This window comes from Pinus tabuliformis, chromosome 5_2 (genome assembly GCF_031772625.1).
Source record: "Pinus tabuliformis cultivar Carrire ecotype Pingquan chromosome 5_2, CPIR1, whole genome shotgun sequence".
Lineage (NCBI taxonomy): Eukaryota > Viridiplantae > Streptophyta > Pinopsida > Pinales > Pinaceae > Pinus > Pinus tabuliformis.
This window is the reverse complement of record NC_142306.1, coordinates 48,953,941-48,968,913: the sequence shown is the minus strand read 5'-3', so window position 1 is coordinate 48,968,913 and position 14,973 is coordinate 48,953,941. Positions and strand designations below refer to the sequence as shown.

Below are 14,973 nucleotides of genomic sequence, written 5' to 3'. Positions count from 1 at the left end.
GAAGTGTACCTTCTTCATGATGAGAATTGTATGAGAAATGTTGTGCATGAGCAGAGGTTCCTTGCAACTTGATAAGCCTTTCTTCTTCTATTCCCCTCATGACAAGTGAGTGGTCAGATGCTTTTCTTACATCAAGCTTGCCATCAAACATATGAATGGAGTGACCTTGCTGGCGGATGTGGACCAGGGACATCAAGTTTCTCTTCAGTTGTGGGAGATATAGAACATGATGCAGAAGAAAGTCTGGAAGACCAGGCAGTTTAAGCCTAATTGTGCCAAGCCCTGATGGCTTGATTTTTGATTGATCTGCAAAGTATACTGCTCCATCAACATTGTCAGTGAAATCTTCAAAAAAAATATTTTCTATAAGTCATGTGGCAAGTTGCTCCTGAATCAAGCAACCAATCATTTTTCCAAGAATCAAGTGAAGCATTAAATAGATCTTCATTTACTCCAATGTTACATTGTGCCACAACATAGTAAGCAGATTCAGGTGCTTTACCTTTGTCTGTATCATCAGCTTTACCTTTCTGTTGGTTTCTTTTCTGCTCAATTTTGTCCCATGGTAGCTTGCATGTAGAGGCATCATGTGATCCATTTCTTTTGCAGCGAATACAGTGCAAATCTGCATTTTCTCCTTGAGAATGTCTGCCCCCCTACCTCTGAAATATCTTCCTCTTCCTCTTCGTCCACCTCTTCCTCTTGTAGAATCTTGAGCAGGATGCTTTTCTTTATGAGCAAGGCACATAGTCTCTTCAGAAGATTTAGGGGTTGTCTTCTTTCCAAAAGCTTTCTCTCTTTCAGCAAACTTTTTCACAAGAGAGTCAAAGGTTATATCTTTGAGATTTCCATTTGCTTGCAATGACTCAAGATAATTGGAGTAAGTAGGATAAAGTGCCTTGAGAAAAGCAATAAGAGGAATATCCAGCTCAACCTTAGTGGATTTGATATCATGCATTATAGACTTTACTTCAGATGCAAGAGCAAGAGGATCATTATTTTGCAGTTCAAGAGTGAAGAGTTTAATCATGAGTTGAACAACTTCAAGTGCAGAATGTGAGTCATAGAGTTCTTTCAGCTTTTGTAAGGCTTCAAAGGCAGTTGAATATGACGAAATATGGCGACTCACCTCTTCATTTACAGATGCTGCGATTAATGCATAAGCTTTGCTGTTCTTGTTTTCCCAAATGACGAGCTTTTTGTCTAAGGTAGGTTGTACTGGGTCATTGTCTCCTCCTACACACATTCCTTTCCACAACTCCTTGAAAATGAGGGTGTGTTTTATCATTCGGGACCATTCAGGATAGTTCTCCTTGCCAGTGAGAACTATTCCTACCATGGATATGATTGAATGCATACTGTAGCAAAAAAAAATTCTACTGCAAAACTTTTACTCTTAAAAAATATACTTTTGATGTGACTGGACAGCAAACTCAAATGTCAATTTACATTCATCTGGATAGAATATAATTGAATTTGGAAAAGTGAGCACCAAGAAAGGCTTATCGATGGAATAAGATGACAACCCATGAAGGAACGGATCATATGAATAGAGGAAATAACGCATACACAAAAACTCATACTCGCCCTGTTCATTTATATGTCAAATACATAAATCTACATAAAGCACAACGTTGTATGCGATATCTTTTGCTACATCCTTTGCAACATCGGTGGCAATGTCAGGTCGTTCTATGATTTACAAATGAATGTCACAAAAGAATTATGTGAAAATGACAAAAACTATGAAATGGGGGCGACACAAATGCGTATTGTGAGCGAGGGAAGGTAGTGGATGGACGAGTTGATGGTGAGAATGGGCGAAGCAAATGAGAACCGCTGGTTTTGTTTGATGACAAAACAGAAAGTAATTCCTTACATTAACCCCGCTCCCCGGCTAAAGATCTCCAGCTAGTTGTTGAAGAAGCCTGCTGATCTCACGCCGCCTAAGTTCCGAGACTTGCTGCAACGAAAGCTTTAACCATATTTAACAACTTCAAACATATACTCAACTGCATGTCAAACTGAAGTTCGAGTGCTGATTTGGACAGATTTTCGAAGAGAATACCTCTCCGCTTTTGTAATTTACACTAAAACTTACAGCAGACTCGATTTTTTTCCGAAACACACAACATCACATCTAACTGTCAAAAAAATTCACCCAAAATACAGCAAATCACTATGGTTTGAAATCAAATTTCACTTGACACAGATGGAACTGCTGCCTCGGTCCACAAAAAATTTCGATTATTTACGGCTAATGGATATTTAGAATGAATGAGCCGAGGTTCCTCTCACTGCACGTAACATAGATGTGCGTAGAGCATTAAAAAATGAAAACTATAGTTTTTGCTGTGAAAGGGATTCCAGACGTAGAGGAACGTTGCAACGTAGGGTTTGTTTAGGAGAATGGCAGCAACATTCAAGACGAGCAGCGTAACAGTAGCAGGCTTGACAGATGGTGTAGGCTTGACAGAAAAAGTCAAACAACTGACACCAACAATTATATGGGCAGCGAATTTATGAAACGTTTATGGACAGAGAGCGCAGGTATGGCAGACAGAACGCAGGTAGTGTCGGACAGGCATTCAGGCACTCAGTCACTGAATTATATGGAGAGCAGAGAAGCAGATAAGGGAGTTACAAGGCACAAGAGCTAAAAAAGGAGCTGGCTCTGATACCATGTCAGGCCAGGCAGTAACTCCATTAAGCAAAAATTGATTCGTGTTATCTATTCCATCAGGTAGATCTGTTATATACATGAGGGAGAGACTGTTCAGTTCATCTCCCGATAACTGTTCACATTTCTCATTTATTTATTTACATATATTTACCCAATCACAAGGATTAGGTGTCAACCTTCACGATCGTACGAATGGACGAGTACGGATGGTACCACTAGCAATCTCAAGATGTATGTACTATGTACGGAAATATATGAGACGAACAATTTTTTTCACAGGAATGTAGTGTCAACAAGGAGGTAACAAGTATATATGGCAATCCAAATGAGACGCATTCTCGGCAGACTAGTGAGCGATTAAATGGGTTACCTGTATAGACGCAACCCTTGGGGCACCCTACAAGTTAATTGTCCAGCAAATTTGACGTGGTGTTTGATGGTGACTAATGGTTCTAGATTTGTCTGTAATTGTCAGGCTTGAAAATGTATGGAATGTTGGAGCCCTGATGCTTGGTATCTCAAACCTAGCATGTAACAAGTGAGCCTCGATCTTTTTTTTGGTAATCAATACACAAGCATGATAGGCAATGATTTTATAGGTCCCATAGACTATTTTTAATCTGGTGGACATTAAAATATCATTTCATTTTTTATTTCATTTATGGGTGGTTATTTAAACACACATTAATCTAGTGCTAGTGAGAGATTTCGCACTGGCGGCTCAGCTAGAGCAAGTATTCTAAAGAGAATGTGGGCAACTTTTGAACGCCTACACAGAGGCCCTGTGAAGAAGTACCTGCCCCAGCTACGAAAATCAGCATTATAAACTCTTATTGAAGCCATCACCACTTAATGAAAGCAAAAATATTTTATAGTAACTATGGTGTTAATGACAAAGGTTCAAAATTCAATGGCCAATAAAGCATTGCACAATCTGAATTAAAGAAATCGAAAAATATTTTGCAATGAACCTACCAAGAGGTGACAAGAAACAAATTAAGAATGCCTCAAGTGTCTAGAAGGTCCCGCATATGATTGATTTATGTGGTTCAATTGAAAGGCTAGAGAATTGTCGATATATTTGACAATGTTCATTTGAAAATAAATTTAAAAACTCCCAGATATCAAGGAACATGAGAAATATAAAAATATTCTAAAGCAATCATCTCAGAAGATTGATTTGCAAAGTCAAAACAACTTCCTCACTTGTCAAATTGATTGCTTGAGATGCAGAGTAGCAAAATATCGACAAACCATTCAAAAATTACAACAAAAGCAGGAAGATCTCAGGAAAAAAAAATCATAAGGTTCCATCATAAAAAGGATAATGAAGTTTCATGTCTAAGGTTTCCAAGCAACACGTTGCTCACAAAAGTTAAAAAAATTGAAATGATGGGGAAAAAATGGGTGTACAAATTGTGAACGAAGATGCATCAATTAAACCAATTGAATCAGCAATATTTTCAGAAGCTACAGAACAAACCATGAATACAAAAGCCTTAACAAAAAAAATTGAAGATAAGGGTCCAAAGGCCAGTACGAATGAAATATCAACAAGAACCACTCAATTATATGACAAAATTTGAAACCTAAAGTGAGTCAAGAGAATCCTAAATCCAATATCAAGCAAAAACATGTTACAAGGACACCTTTCAGCATTCTAATCAGAATCATCATGTAGACCATTCAACTATTCAAACATCACTTTGAACAACAACAAAAATTCTGCCTACATTTCTAAAATCGCAACTTCAATGCAACTTGGTCTCAAAATCATAGTCATACATGGAATTGCAAGCCAAGAAATTACATCCAGGAACTTTATCAACAAACAATCCCAAAGAATATCAACCTAGGATTGACTGATCTTATGCAATGCAACAGTATTGCTTAAAGGCTCAAAAGTCTTTTCGTTGGGTTTTTTTAAACTGCTTTGAGGATGAAACTTCTCAAGAAGGGGTGACATTCAATAAGCCCCATTAAAATTATTATTATTATTATTATTTTAATCAGTTCTTAGTAGTCATGACCATTCATCTCTTCCAGCACCATATAAAGAGGTCTTATTGTCCACTTGTGACCATTCATTCATCAATTAATATCTATTTTCTATCCTTATGGATAAATCAAGCTTTTTATCCTTTTATTTGTAATGGCTTTGCATAATGATTGTCATGCCTATTACACTCTTAACGCAAAACCATTGAAAGAGTAACTTACATTACTCACATTTCCGTCACTTCTATGGAGCTCCCTAAGAAAAAATAAACTAAAGGGATGGAAGCCTTTTGTTACAAGATTCAACCATGTAATGATCTTCCCTTTGACTTGAGCACTTTATTCATGACATCATCTCATGAGTTGATTCTAAAAGCACCTTCACAACAATTCAGTCTTACATATTTCAAATATGATGTTTGAATATTGTGATTAAGTAGCTCTTAATATACGTTCGATTACTCTAAGGTGGATCCAACATGACAACCAATTAAAACTTCCCTAAGGATTAGACCATCACTACTAATCAATTCCAATAAACCCTCTGTTTTAGATATGCTAATTCTTTGTTGACAAACAAAAATTTTATGATTGTAACATAAGCTTAAAAAGTGGCTAAACAAAGAGTATAACTCAACTTGGAAGATTATCACTCTGAAAAGATCAAACTTAGCACAAACATGCTTCATAGTCATGAGAGTAAAGATACGACTCAAGATAACAGTCACTTAATGGCATAACCTTTGCTTCTTAGTTAATAACAACCTTGACTACCTCGCTAGTTAAGAATAGTTGGAAATGATAAGCATGTAAAATAAGAATTTTTAATCCATTTTACCCATGTTTTGGTTAATTATATAATGCTGCACTGTTGTGGTTAATTATATAATGCTGCACTTATAAGTGTGCCTTGGAAATCTAATGGAAGTTTAAGCATAAAGCCTTGTCAATAAGAAAGTCTGTCAGTTACTGTCATAGCAATGTAAGAAACAAGCTAAAAAATTTGCCAGTTTAGCAGTAAAAAGCAGGAAGAAAGGGTGATTTATAAGAATACTATACAAGACATTTTTATGTCTAAGTCTCAAATTTAACTAATAATAGTAACGATAGGAGCACATATCCCTCAAAATTGATGTAATTAAAGAATCAAAGGTACTAGAACTTCAAAATAAAATGCATAATGAATTTGTCATTGAATTTGAGCCATCCCTTTGAAGAAGAACGTACTTTCCCTGATCATCTATTAGTGACAAATATAAAGTTAGCATTTGGAAAGATAGACGAGCACATCTAACAGCAAGCTTGCAACACAATGTTTAGTAGAATTGGTGCATAATAAGTTTTCAAGAGGAAAGTGTATCTAGAGAAGTTCATATATAAAATAAATACGTCAAAAATAGAGATTTTCTGATAGAATGATTCAGCATGGATCAGACACCATATAACACATGCCTCAATAGATGTATCAAGATCAAGTTTTCAAAATCAACTGATTCACCATCAGAGACACTTCAAAATCTAGAGCTCCACATAGTCATAGGCCAAATACAGAGAAATTACCTGAATGAATAATGCTGCAGCAGTAGCCCTTTTGGCATGATTACGAATTTCCCTTTCATGTGTAACTTTCTCCAATAAAGCATCTCTAGTTATCTCCTTCACACTTGCTCCCCTTAGTGAGACCTATTTATCGATATGGTAAGGATCTATTGTTAACACTAAAAATTTGGAATACAATAAAAGCAAACACAACTCCTGCCAAAAGAGGATTTATTGCAGACAAGCAAACACAAATGTGAACAGAACCATGACTAACCTTCAAATATGTTTGACTGATCTTTAAATATGCAAGTAAATGCTAGGTCTGCTATGACAGGACTTGACTAAAACATTTATTCTTTCAAGTTATAAGGAAAGTACTTCATACTGACAAGTCACTCTTACAGAATTTGTGATTATCTCAGGTTACAGTCTCATCAACAATCTTCAATGAAATGGGTTAACAAGAAGACAATGGAATCTAAACTGGCATACACTGCTAGAAAAGTTATCATGGCAGTATAAGATTCTTGCCTCTGTTGTCAAAAACAATCATTGTTCTTAATAAATATTGATCCTCGCAGGCATGGACATGAATCAGCACCAAATGCACAAATGGCACAGGAAGATGTTCTGGCAGCATGGTTTAGAAACCATGCCCAGGAGAGTTCACAAGAGTGTATTTTGTTGTCTCATCCACATGGTTATGGTTCTATCCATAAATAAGATACATTCAGCTTGCTCTCATTTCATGGAAAAGTATATTTTTTTGTTTAATGCTTGGTGTTATATTACTGGGGCAAAAGAGTACATACAGTATGACTTTGTTCTATTGGCTGCCCAGATGGGAAGCCAGCCCAATAACACAAATTGAGCAACTTCAGATTACATAGACTGTGTTTTACAAGTTTATCCTTGAAAATAAAAGACTGTCTAGACATCAAACTGAAAACTTCAAAATGACAAAAATAGTGACTCATTCCAGTTGAGCCATCCACAACTAGGCTATGACAAGTTTTACATTCCATAATTGAACTTAGACTGAAAACTAGGCTTATGAAGAAATTTAACAACGACCCCTAAACTGACCATTAAGCAGCATGCAAACAGAGGGAGGCAATCCGCCTGCCTGACGAGCTGAGGTCGAAGATGCTGAGTGATTCACGATACTTACCATGCGCTGAGGCTCCAAATCCGTTGACCACGGACTCCATGCCGATTGCACGCTGCTCTGAGATTGACTGGTCTGGAGAGGATTGATGCTTCAATCCCCGCTTGATAAGGGCTTGCCAGAGGATGGAGCATGGCATTGAAGATGCATACCCAACCACCTTGCGTTCCACAGAACCGAGCCTTCGAGAATGACCAAGAACCCGACTGAAAGGACAATGCGAAGAACCCAACTGAAAGGACAATGTGAAGAACCCAATTGAGAGCATTGCACTACCTGAGTCTGCCCACAAAGACTATGAAATTTAGCCTGAGAGCCAGTGGAGCCAAATTTAAAGACAGGTTGGATGGTTGGAGCCCCACAAAGACCAGAGGAATTTGGAAGGCAACGAATTTCCCAAAGACAGATGCATTGCTACCCCAATTCTCCAAACTGGCAAAAGACACAGAATTCCCGTTGTTGGCTGTGAGACAGAGTGCATAAACACTACAATAATGATCGGCATATCTATTGACACTTACCATAGCTCTGTCGTCACCCAAATAGACTATACCACCTACAAAAGACATGGCTAAAGTTATAACAGAGTCCCACACCTGAGGAATGAGAGGGCCGCTCACGCGCGAGGGAGGAATGATACAAACATAATGTCTAGCCATCATGAAATTTCTACCCGTGTACTTTCTCTCAGCGAGAAGTAATGTCCGCACGAGCCTATTCATTAATGTTTTGTACCTTCAACAAAGTGGAGGCACATGGCAAGCCATGTGGCTAACCCAACCGTATTCGCCCATCATATCAATGATATATATTTGTGTCATCACCCGCAGTGGGGGTTCGTGGAAAAGTATCGATAAAATATGATTTTTCTTTTGGATTTTGTCAGTCAATGCCTAAGAAAGCTACCATTTCAAATAAAATATGTTATGATCCAAGCCTGCACTTTAAACTTGCAATAGCCAACCAATGAACTATTCAATCAAGAAAGGAATGTCTGACAATATGGAAAATACTTCTAAGCAAGCCAAAGTCCTGTATAACCTCAGGTTGGATGGAGCCCTAGTTTAGGGCAGTTCCAAGTGCTTGAAGGAGGCTGAGTATAGTGAAGTGGCAGGGCTAGAAGAGAAGGACAGCACAACAGATGGAGGAGGTTTGATGTCGTGTTAAGGGTTGTTGCAATGGTGCAAGAAGCCCTACCCAGTAGGCCGAAAAACTCAGAATCTAGGGCACATAACAGAATTGCATCTCAAGTAGAAGAGGTATGTTTCTGGTCTTCCTAAGTTGATGCTGTTGCTAGTGGATGAGGTCCTAGTATAGGACAGTTTGTATTGGGCATAGTTTTAAAAACCAGAACCGAGTTTCGAACTGGCCGCCTATCTAACCGTAATTTGAACCGGAACCGGATCAAACCAGATTCAATAAACTGGAATTGGAAAAAATACATAAAATAATTAATTTTAATGAAAAAAAATATTTTTAAGATTACAAACCATGATTCCAAACCATTAGAGACAAAATATGGAAAGTCTTCTCATTTATATACCATGTAAGGGTGCATATATCAAAATGGCACCGAGTGCAATACATATCAATGATATCATTGACAAAATACATAACCAATGAGGCTCTAAATGGCCTCTAGAGTCCAAAAACAATGCTACAATGAGGCTCTAAATGGCCTCCTGAGTCCAAAAACAATGCTACAACTCAAGCTACTAGGCCACTAGCCTACTACAAATCACTAATCGACATGATCACTCATCAAACTCATCACCACTACTACACATGGGATCATCACCAGGAGCTACATAAACATCATCTAGCTCAGAGTTTGAGGACTCCTCAAACTCCTCTCCAACCTCAATAGTAGTACTAGTAGTAGCATGAGCAACAACACTAGGCCTAGCAGAACTAGAAGCACAAGTTCACCAAGTTGCATGACTATTGCTTCGCTCATGTGCCATGCTTGGTCTTGTTGGTTCACTTCCTTCAACTCTTGGTTCAACTACCAGATCTACCTTGGATCAACACCTCCAACTCCACTAGACAGCTCCAAACTAGCTCTAAGATGACAAAGAACCTCCAAACTTGGTGTTGCTCCAAAAATTCAATGTTGTTGTAGAACTGTCAAAGCTCTCATATGCACACAAACACTAAAATACAAATGTGTGAGGAAAATGGGAGCTTAGGCATCCTTTTATAAGCTTAGGGGTGCAGATTTAGGAGGGAACCTACCATGCTTTGCTAAAAACCACCTAGGATTCCCATCAACATGCCCAACCATGTGGCTTCCTAACCGGCCAGTTTTTTACAAAAATCGGCTACCAAAATTGGCCAAATTGGTACACAATCGGTCTTGACCAACCAACCAATCAGATTTGTTGGGCCGGTTTGATATCTAAGGGAGCTAACCGAATGGTTTGACCGATTTCAGTTTGATCGGACCAGTTTTTAAAACTATGGTATTGGGCATCTTAAGGTTGTTGGAGGGAAACAAGTAGAAGCTCGCGGGAGTCATAAGTGCAGAACAGAAAAGGACATTTGGACTACTAGGAGAGGCAAATTTGGAGTGTTCAGTGACTGGTCTTTAAAGGACTAACGAAGGAAGTCAAAGGGAGCAGTTTGACTAGCCCAAGTTCAATGTTGAAGGACTTTTTGTTGATCTAGATTGTCATTGATGTCAATATGGCAATATTCTAGGATACTAAATGATGATATGAAGCCAAGGAGAAGCATAGCAGATCCGTCAAGAAACAAGAGCAAAGCCATCAGGGAAGCCATTGGAAGCCATTGGAAGTCAAGAACAGGAGCAGTCAAAGAAGAGCTATCGGAAGAGTTCATTAGAAGCAGTTTATCGAAAGCCATCATGAAGCCAAAGCATAAGAGGAAGAGGTCATTGGAAGCCACGAGAAGCAAAGAGGAACACATCGGCGGAGGTGCATAAACAGTGTTAACGGAGGAGTTAACAGTAATATCGAAGAAATAAGCGGAGGGAGTATTAAACCATGGAAACCCATTAAAATCCTCAACACATGTAATAAAACACATCGGCGACTTTATATGGGCAACTTTACCAGCGGTCTATTATGTGCCACTACCCAAAACCCCTGATGCGATATGTACTACGGACCCGAAACAAGTTATGGTAATAGCCCCATACAATATCGCATTCGTCGCATAATCGCAAGCCATAAAGGGATGTTCTATTCAAATCGCCGATTGCGATATATATGCGGACCCGACCGCTCTATTAGAATACACTGTTATGTTATATCGCGTTCACCGCGTCGAAAGTTATGTATCGCAAGTTATAAAGGGATGTCACATTAAAAACTGCGATTGCGATAAACCCCCGAACCGCCGACTAGGATAGCATTGTGGACCCGCTGCACCATTATAGCATGACTTAATAAAATATCGCATCCGCAGTAATCGCAAGTTTCAAAGGGATGTCAAACCGTCAATTGCAATAAGGTTGTGGACCTGACGGATTTATTAACAACTGTTTAATATCATATTGCATCCGCTGCATCGGCAATAGGGGAATCAGTTATGTTATGTACAAACCTCTGATTGTGATAGAGTTGTGGACCCGATGGATTCATTAAAAACAGTTCATTGAATATCGCATCCGCTCCATCGGAAGACAGAGCATGTGCACACTTGTAAAATCTCCGATTTTTATGAAGTTGCGATTGCGGGATTAAATCCATGATGTGTGGGGACCTCTATTAACGTGGATTTTCATGAAAATTGTGATTGCGAGATTAAAGGAATAACTCTGATTTTCATGAATGTTGCGATTGCGATTAATGCGGGACCTCCATGTGGGTATAGCAGCTCTTATATGGGTTCCGTGAATAATCAAGTCTATGGATAAAAGACTCTCCGATATATATTTTTAATATACAAGTCGACCTCCCTCCAATAGACGTGTCCTTTGGTCATTGGTGAAACTTGTATAAAAACGAGTTAAAACGCTTCAGTTCTAAGACTTGATCTCGGGCATCTAACAGAGAGAAGTAACAGTTCAACACTCGTGAACTTGAAGGAACAGAGGAAGCCGAAGGTCAAGCGAACGAAAGAAGAAGTCGAAAGGTCGAGAAGCCAAAGGTCTAGCAGACGATGAAGGTACAAAAGAAGCCGAACATCGAGTGAGAAAAAATGTAAGTCGTAGATCCAGCAAGACAGAAGGAATCCGAAGGTCCAGCAGGACAGAAGGAAGCCAAAGGTCCAGCAGGACAGGAGGAAGCCGAAGGACGAAGCAATTCTGTTGATTGAGTTAATCTTTGAAAGGCTCAGACCTGTGATAAATTAATCTATGGAAGTACATAACGCAATTTGAAGAACAGTTCTGTGAAAGGAAATAAAGTTTCATCTGTCATCGTTTGAAGGGAGCAATAGACAGCACCAACATTGAAGTGTTTGTGAGTTTGTTTCTTGGAAGTAAGATATCGCGACAGTAAGAGGTAACTTTGCAGACTTTGTGTGGGCAATATGAAGAGTTGTGAAGACTCCTTCATATGAAGACAGGTTGTCATTAATGATGTAGCATGGAGACTACAGTGAAGCTGTAGATTGACAGAACTCAGTGAAGAAGATTTTGGGAGTAGAGAATTACTACCAAACATATCTTGACAAGATAGGGTTGGAGCCCTTGGGGTTGGTGCCTCAAAATTGGAAGGATTGGTGTCCTTGGAGTTGGTGCTCCTAAATCCAAGGTTGGTGCCTTGACAAGATAGGGTCGGAGCCCTTGGGGTTGGTGCCTCAGAATTGGAAGGATTGGTGTCCTTGGAGTTGGTGCTCCTAAACACAAGGTTGGTGCCTTGAGAAGATAGGGTTGGTGCCCTAGAGGTTGGAGCCTCACAAAAGACCAAGTTGGTGCTTGGCAACAGGTTGGAGCCTTATATATATTGTACCTGATTTATTGTAAAGATTATATTAATAAAAGCATTTATTCCGTTGTTCATTTTGTGTTCTAAATAAAAATGATTTAACTGGTAAAAATAACAATTGAAAAGGAATACTGATTCACCCCCCCCAGTATTTCCAACATTTTTGACAGTGATAGGTGGCAACCCTCCTGCCCTATGTTTGTCTTCATTGGAGCAGCACAGGAAGGCAATAGTGGGAAGAAATCCCTAAGAGTTGTGTCCTTGAAGGACTAAGGAGCGGCTGGTGGGCAAGAAGTCCCAAAGTGTTGACTTCTTGAAGCACTGAGGAGCAGCAAGTGGGTAGATGTGAAGACCCGAGGTGTTGAGTCATTGATGGACAAATGATCAGCTAGAGGGCAAATTGGAGCCATGTTCAATGACCTAAAGGACATGGATCATTGATAGAGGCAAAGTGGTGCTGCTACAAATCGAGAGCCAAAGGACCAGGCAAGTGTGTTCAGGGTATGACCAAGGCAACAGTGATGATGCACTACATCAGCAAGACGATCAGTGTATCTTGTTCAAGGTAGATTGGTTGTCGAATTGACTAACAACAAACCCTAGTTGTATTTTTGTGTATCAGAGGATGTATGAGGGCCATTATCCCTAGTATGGGAGCCCTAGACAGTTGCATTACAGTCTAAGTCATCGCGTTCATGTTCGTGTTCAAGTTCGACGACCTTGAAATTCTAATAAAGCTCGGCACCTAAAATTTTGCAGATAAAGTTCAACATATAGAAATTTGAAATATAGCTCAATTTAAGTTTAAGCGGGCTGAAAAAAACACATTTAGCTACAGTTCTTCACAAATAATCATGTAGACTGCCCCATAAAAAGCAAAAAATCGCCAAAAACTTTCATTAAATCCATACAGACAATTAGAAATTATTTCGTTGGCAATACATCACAATGGAATTATATCCCAATTAACAAAACTATAAATTGACAAAATTAATTGTTGTTTTAGTTAGTGAATTATGTTAACCAAACTGGACAACACTTTGTTATTCATCCCGATGATTCAACCCTCTTGATGGGTTGGTTGACAGAAACATTACTTGAAGGAGTGATTATCGTTCACATTAGAAAAGTTTGTCAATCGGATCAGAAACCTTTCTCGTTTTTTCAATGATTCCATATGCCCCAGTGGCCTAGTTATCAAACTCCCCAATGGCCCTGTTATCCAACTCCATAGTGGCTAAGTTATCCAACTCCCAAAGCCTTGATTATCTTACCGGTTGGTGGTGGAGTGAGCGAGTGTGACTGTGTGAGAGTGAGATTTTCGTATGGCACCAAGTTTTAGCCTCAAATTCATTAGGGTTACCAAACTTACCATTTTAAATTCTTTTAATTATAAACGATGGAAAAATGTCGAACCACAAAACCCTAAAACGAACTCCAACGAATTTTGGTAAATTTCATCGAATTTTTGGTGAATTTCATCAAATTTGTTCGTGTCCATGTTCGTGTTCGACATAAAGTTTGTGTTCGTGTTTGGCATAAAGTTCGGCGAACATAAACGAATTTGTTCGAATTGTTTTGAGGTTTAGCAAATTTCGAATCCGAAGGATTAAATTCGCCGAACACGACGACTTAGATTACACTTTCTTAATATAACGAAGTTTGTTAAAATTTGTAAAAAGTAGTCTATTTTGTGCACGTGTTGATTTATTGTTATTTATATTCCACTGTGTAAAGTAATTTGTTGTGACATTTGTATTGGTAGTGTCAAAGATTCTAAGATACTAACCTAGATTCCAATGTCGAGGAAAAACAACATGGTATCAAAGCTACTTTGAAGGGCCAGTGAATCAGAGTGTGCACAATGAAGCGGCTCAGATGGAGCTGAGATTATCTCGATCATGGAGCAGAGGATCCAACTGAAGACATGGAGATGTGGTCTTGACTGACTTGGCACCGAGATTGATTGGGAGTTCTAGTGGATTGGTTGTGAGCCTGGTGCACAACAGTGTGTTGTAGGGCAGATTGTTGATCATGGACTTCCTATGATTCCATGGATCATTGGGACAGCTCGAGGATTGTTTTGGCATGAACGAGATTGATATGATCAAGGTTGCTTCATGTGATGGACAAGATGTTGGCAAGCTAGTTTCTTTAATGAATCGTGATGTTGCATATCCGAGAATAAATGGATGTGCACGAGTTGTGTTTGATCCCGGAGGATGAGTGCTTGCAAGACTGGGTTGCGGTGAGCTGATGGCCCGTTTTCGACCGCAGTTCGAACTAACATTGTAGGACACAAGATCAGTAGCATTGTGAGCTAGTAGAGATCGTGTAGACTCAGAGGGAGTCGCTTCAGAGGAAGCAGCCCTATGGAAGTGTTAAGGTCTTCAAGTTCAGATGAGATGAGGCAGAGGCACAACCGAGATAGCGTGGTTCATTCTACAAAGTATGTTGCAATGATGGACGTCAGATGGGCTAGTGTCGTCGATGATGATTATGGAGACTTCCTAGTGTTGGAAGAACCTCCCTCGCTAAGAGGGAGTGTTGAGATTTGTAGCTTGGGAGGTACTTTGAACCCTAGGCTAGAGGGTTGTGGAGGAATTGGCACCACAAAGCCACTTGTGGGCTAAGAACCCAAGCATGTAGGCTTTGCACCCAAGATTGTGGGTGTGAAACTATGCATG

The 14,973-nt window shown here is 39.3% G+C and overlaps 1 protein-coding gene across 4 annotated transcripts in view; it reads right to left on the bottom strand.

The window, feature by feature from the left end:
* Positions 1 to 14,973, bottom strand: part of UPL7 (ubiquitin-protein ligase 7) — a 331,482-nt gene that overhangs the window by 297,154 nt on the left and 19,355 nt on the right. For all 4 annotated transcript variants that reach the window (XR_016261610.1, XR_016261609.1, XR_016261608.1 and 1 more), the window contains exon 2: positions 6,242 to 6,364. Coding sequence is in view for 1 of the 4 variants with exons in the window: in XM_089435822.1 (XP_089291948.1) it covers positions 6,242 to 6,364 (123 nt within the window). In the remaining 3 variants the exon portion in view is untranslated. The remainder of the gene's footprint in view (positions 1 to 6,241; positions 6,365 to 14,973) is intronic.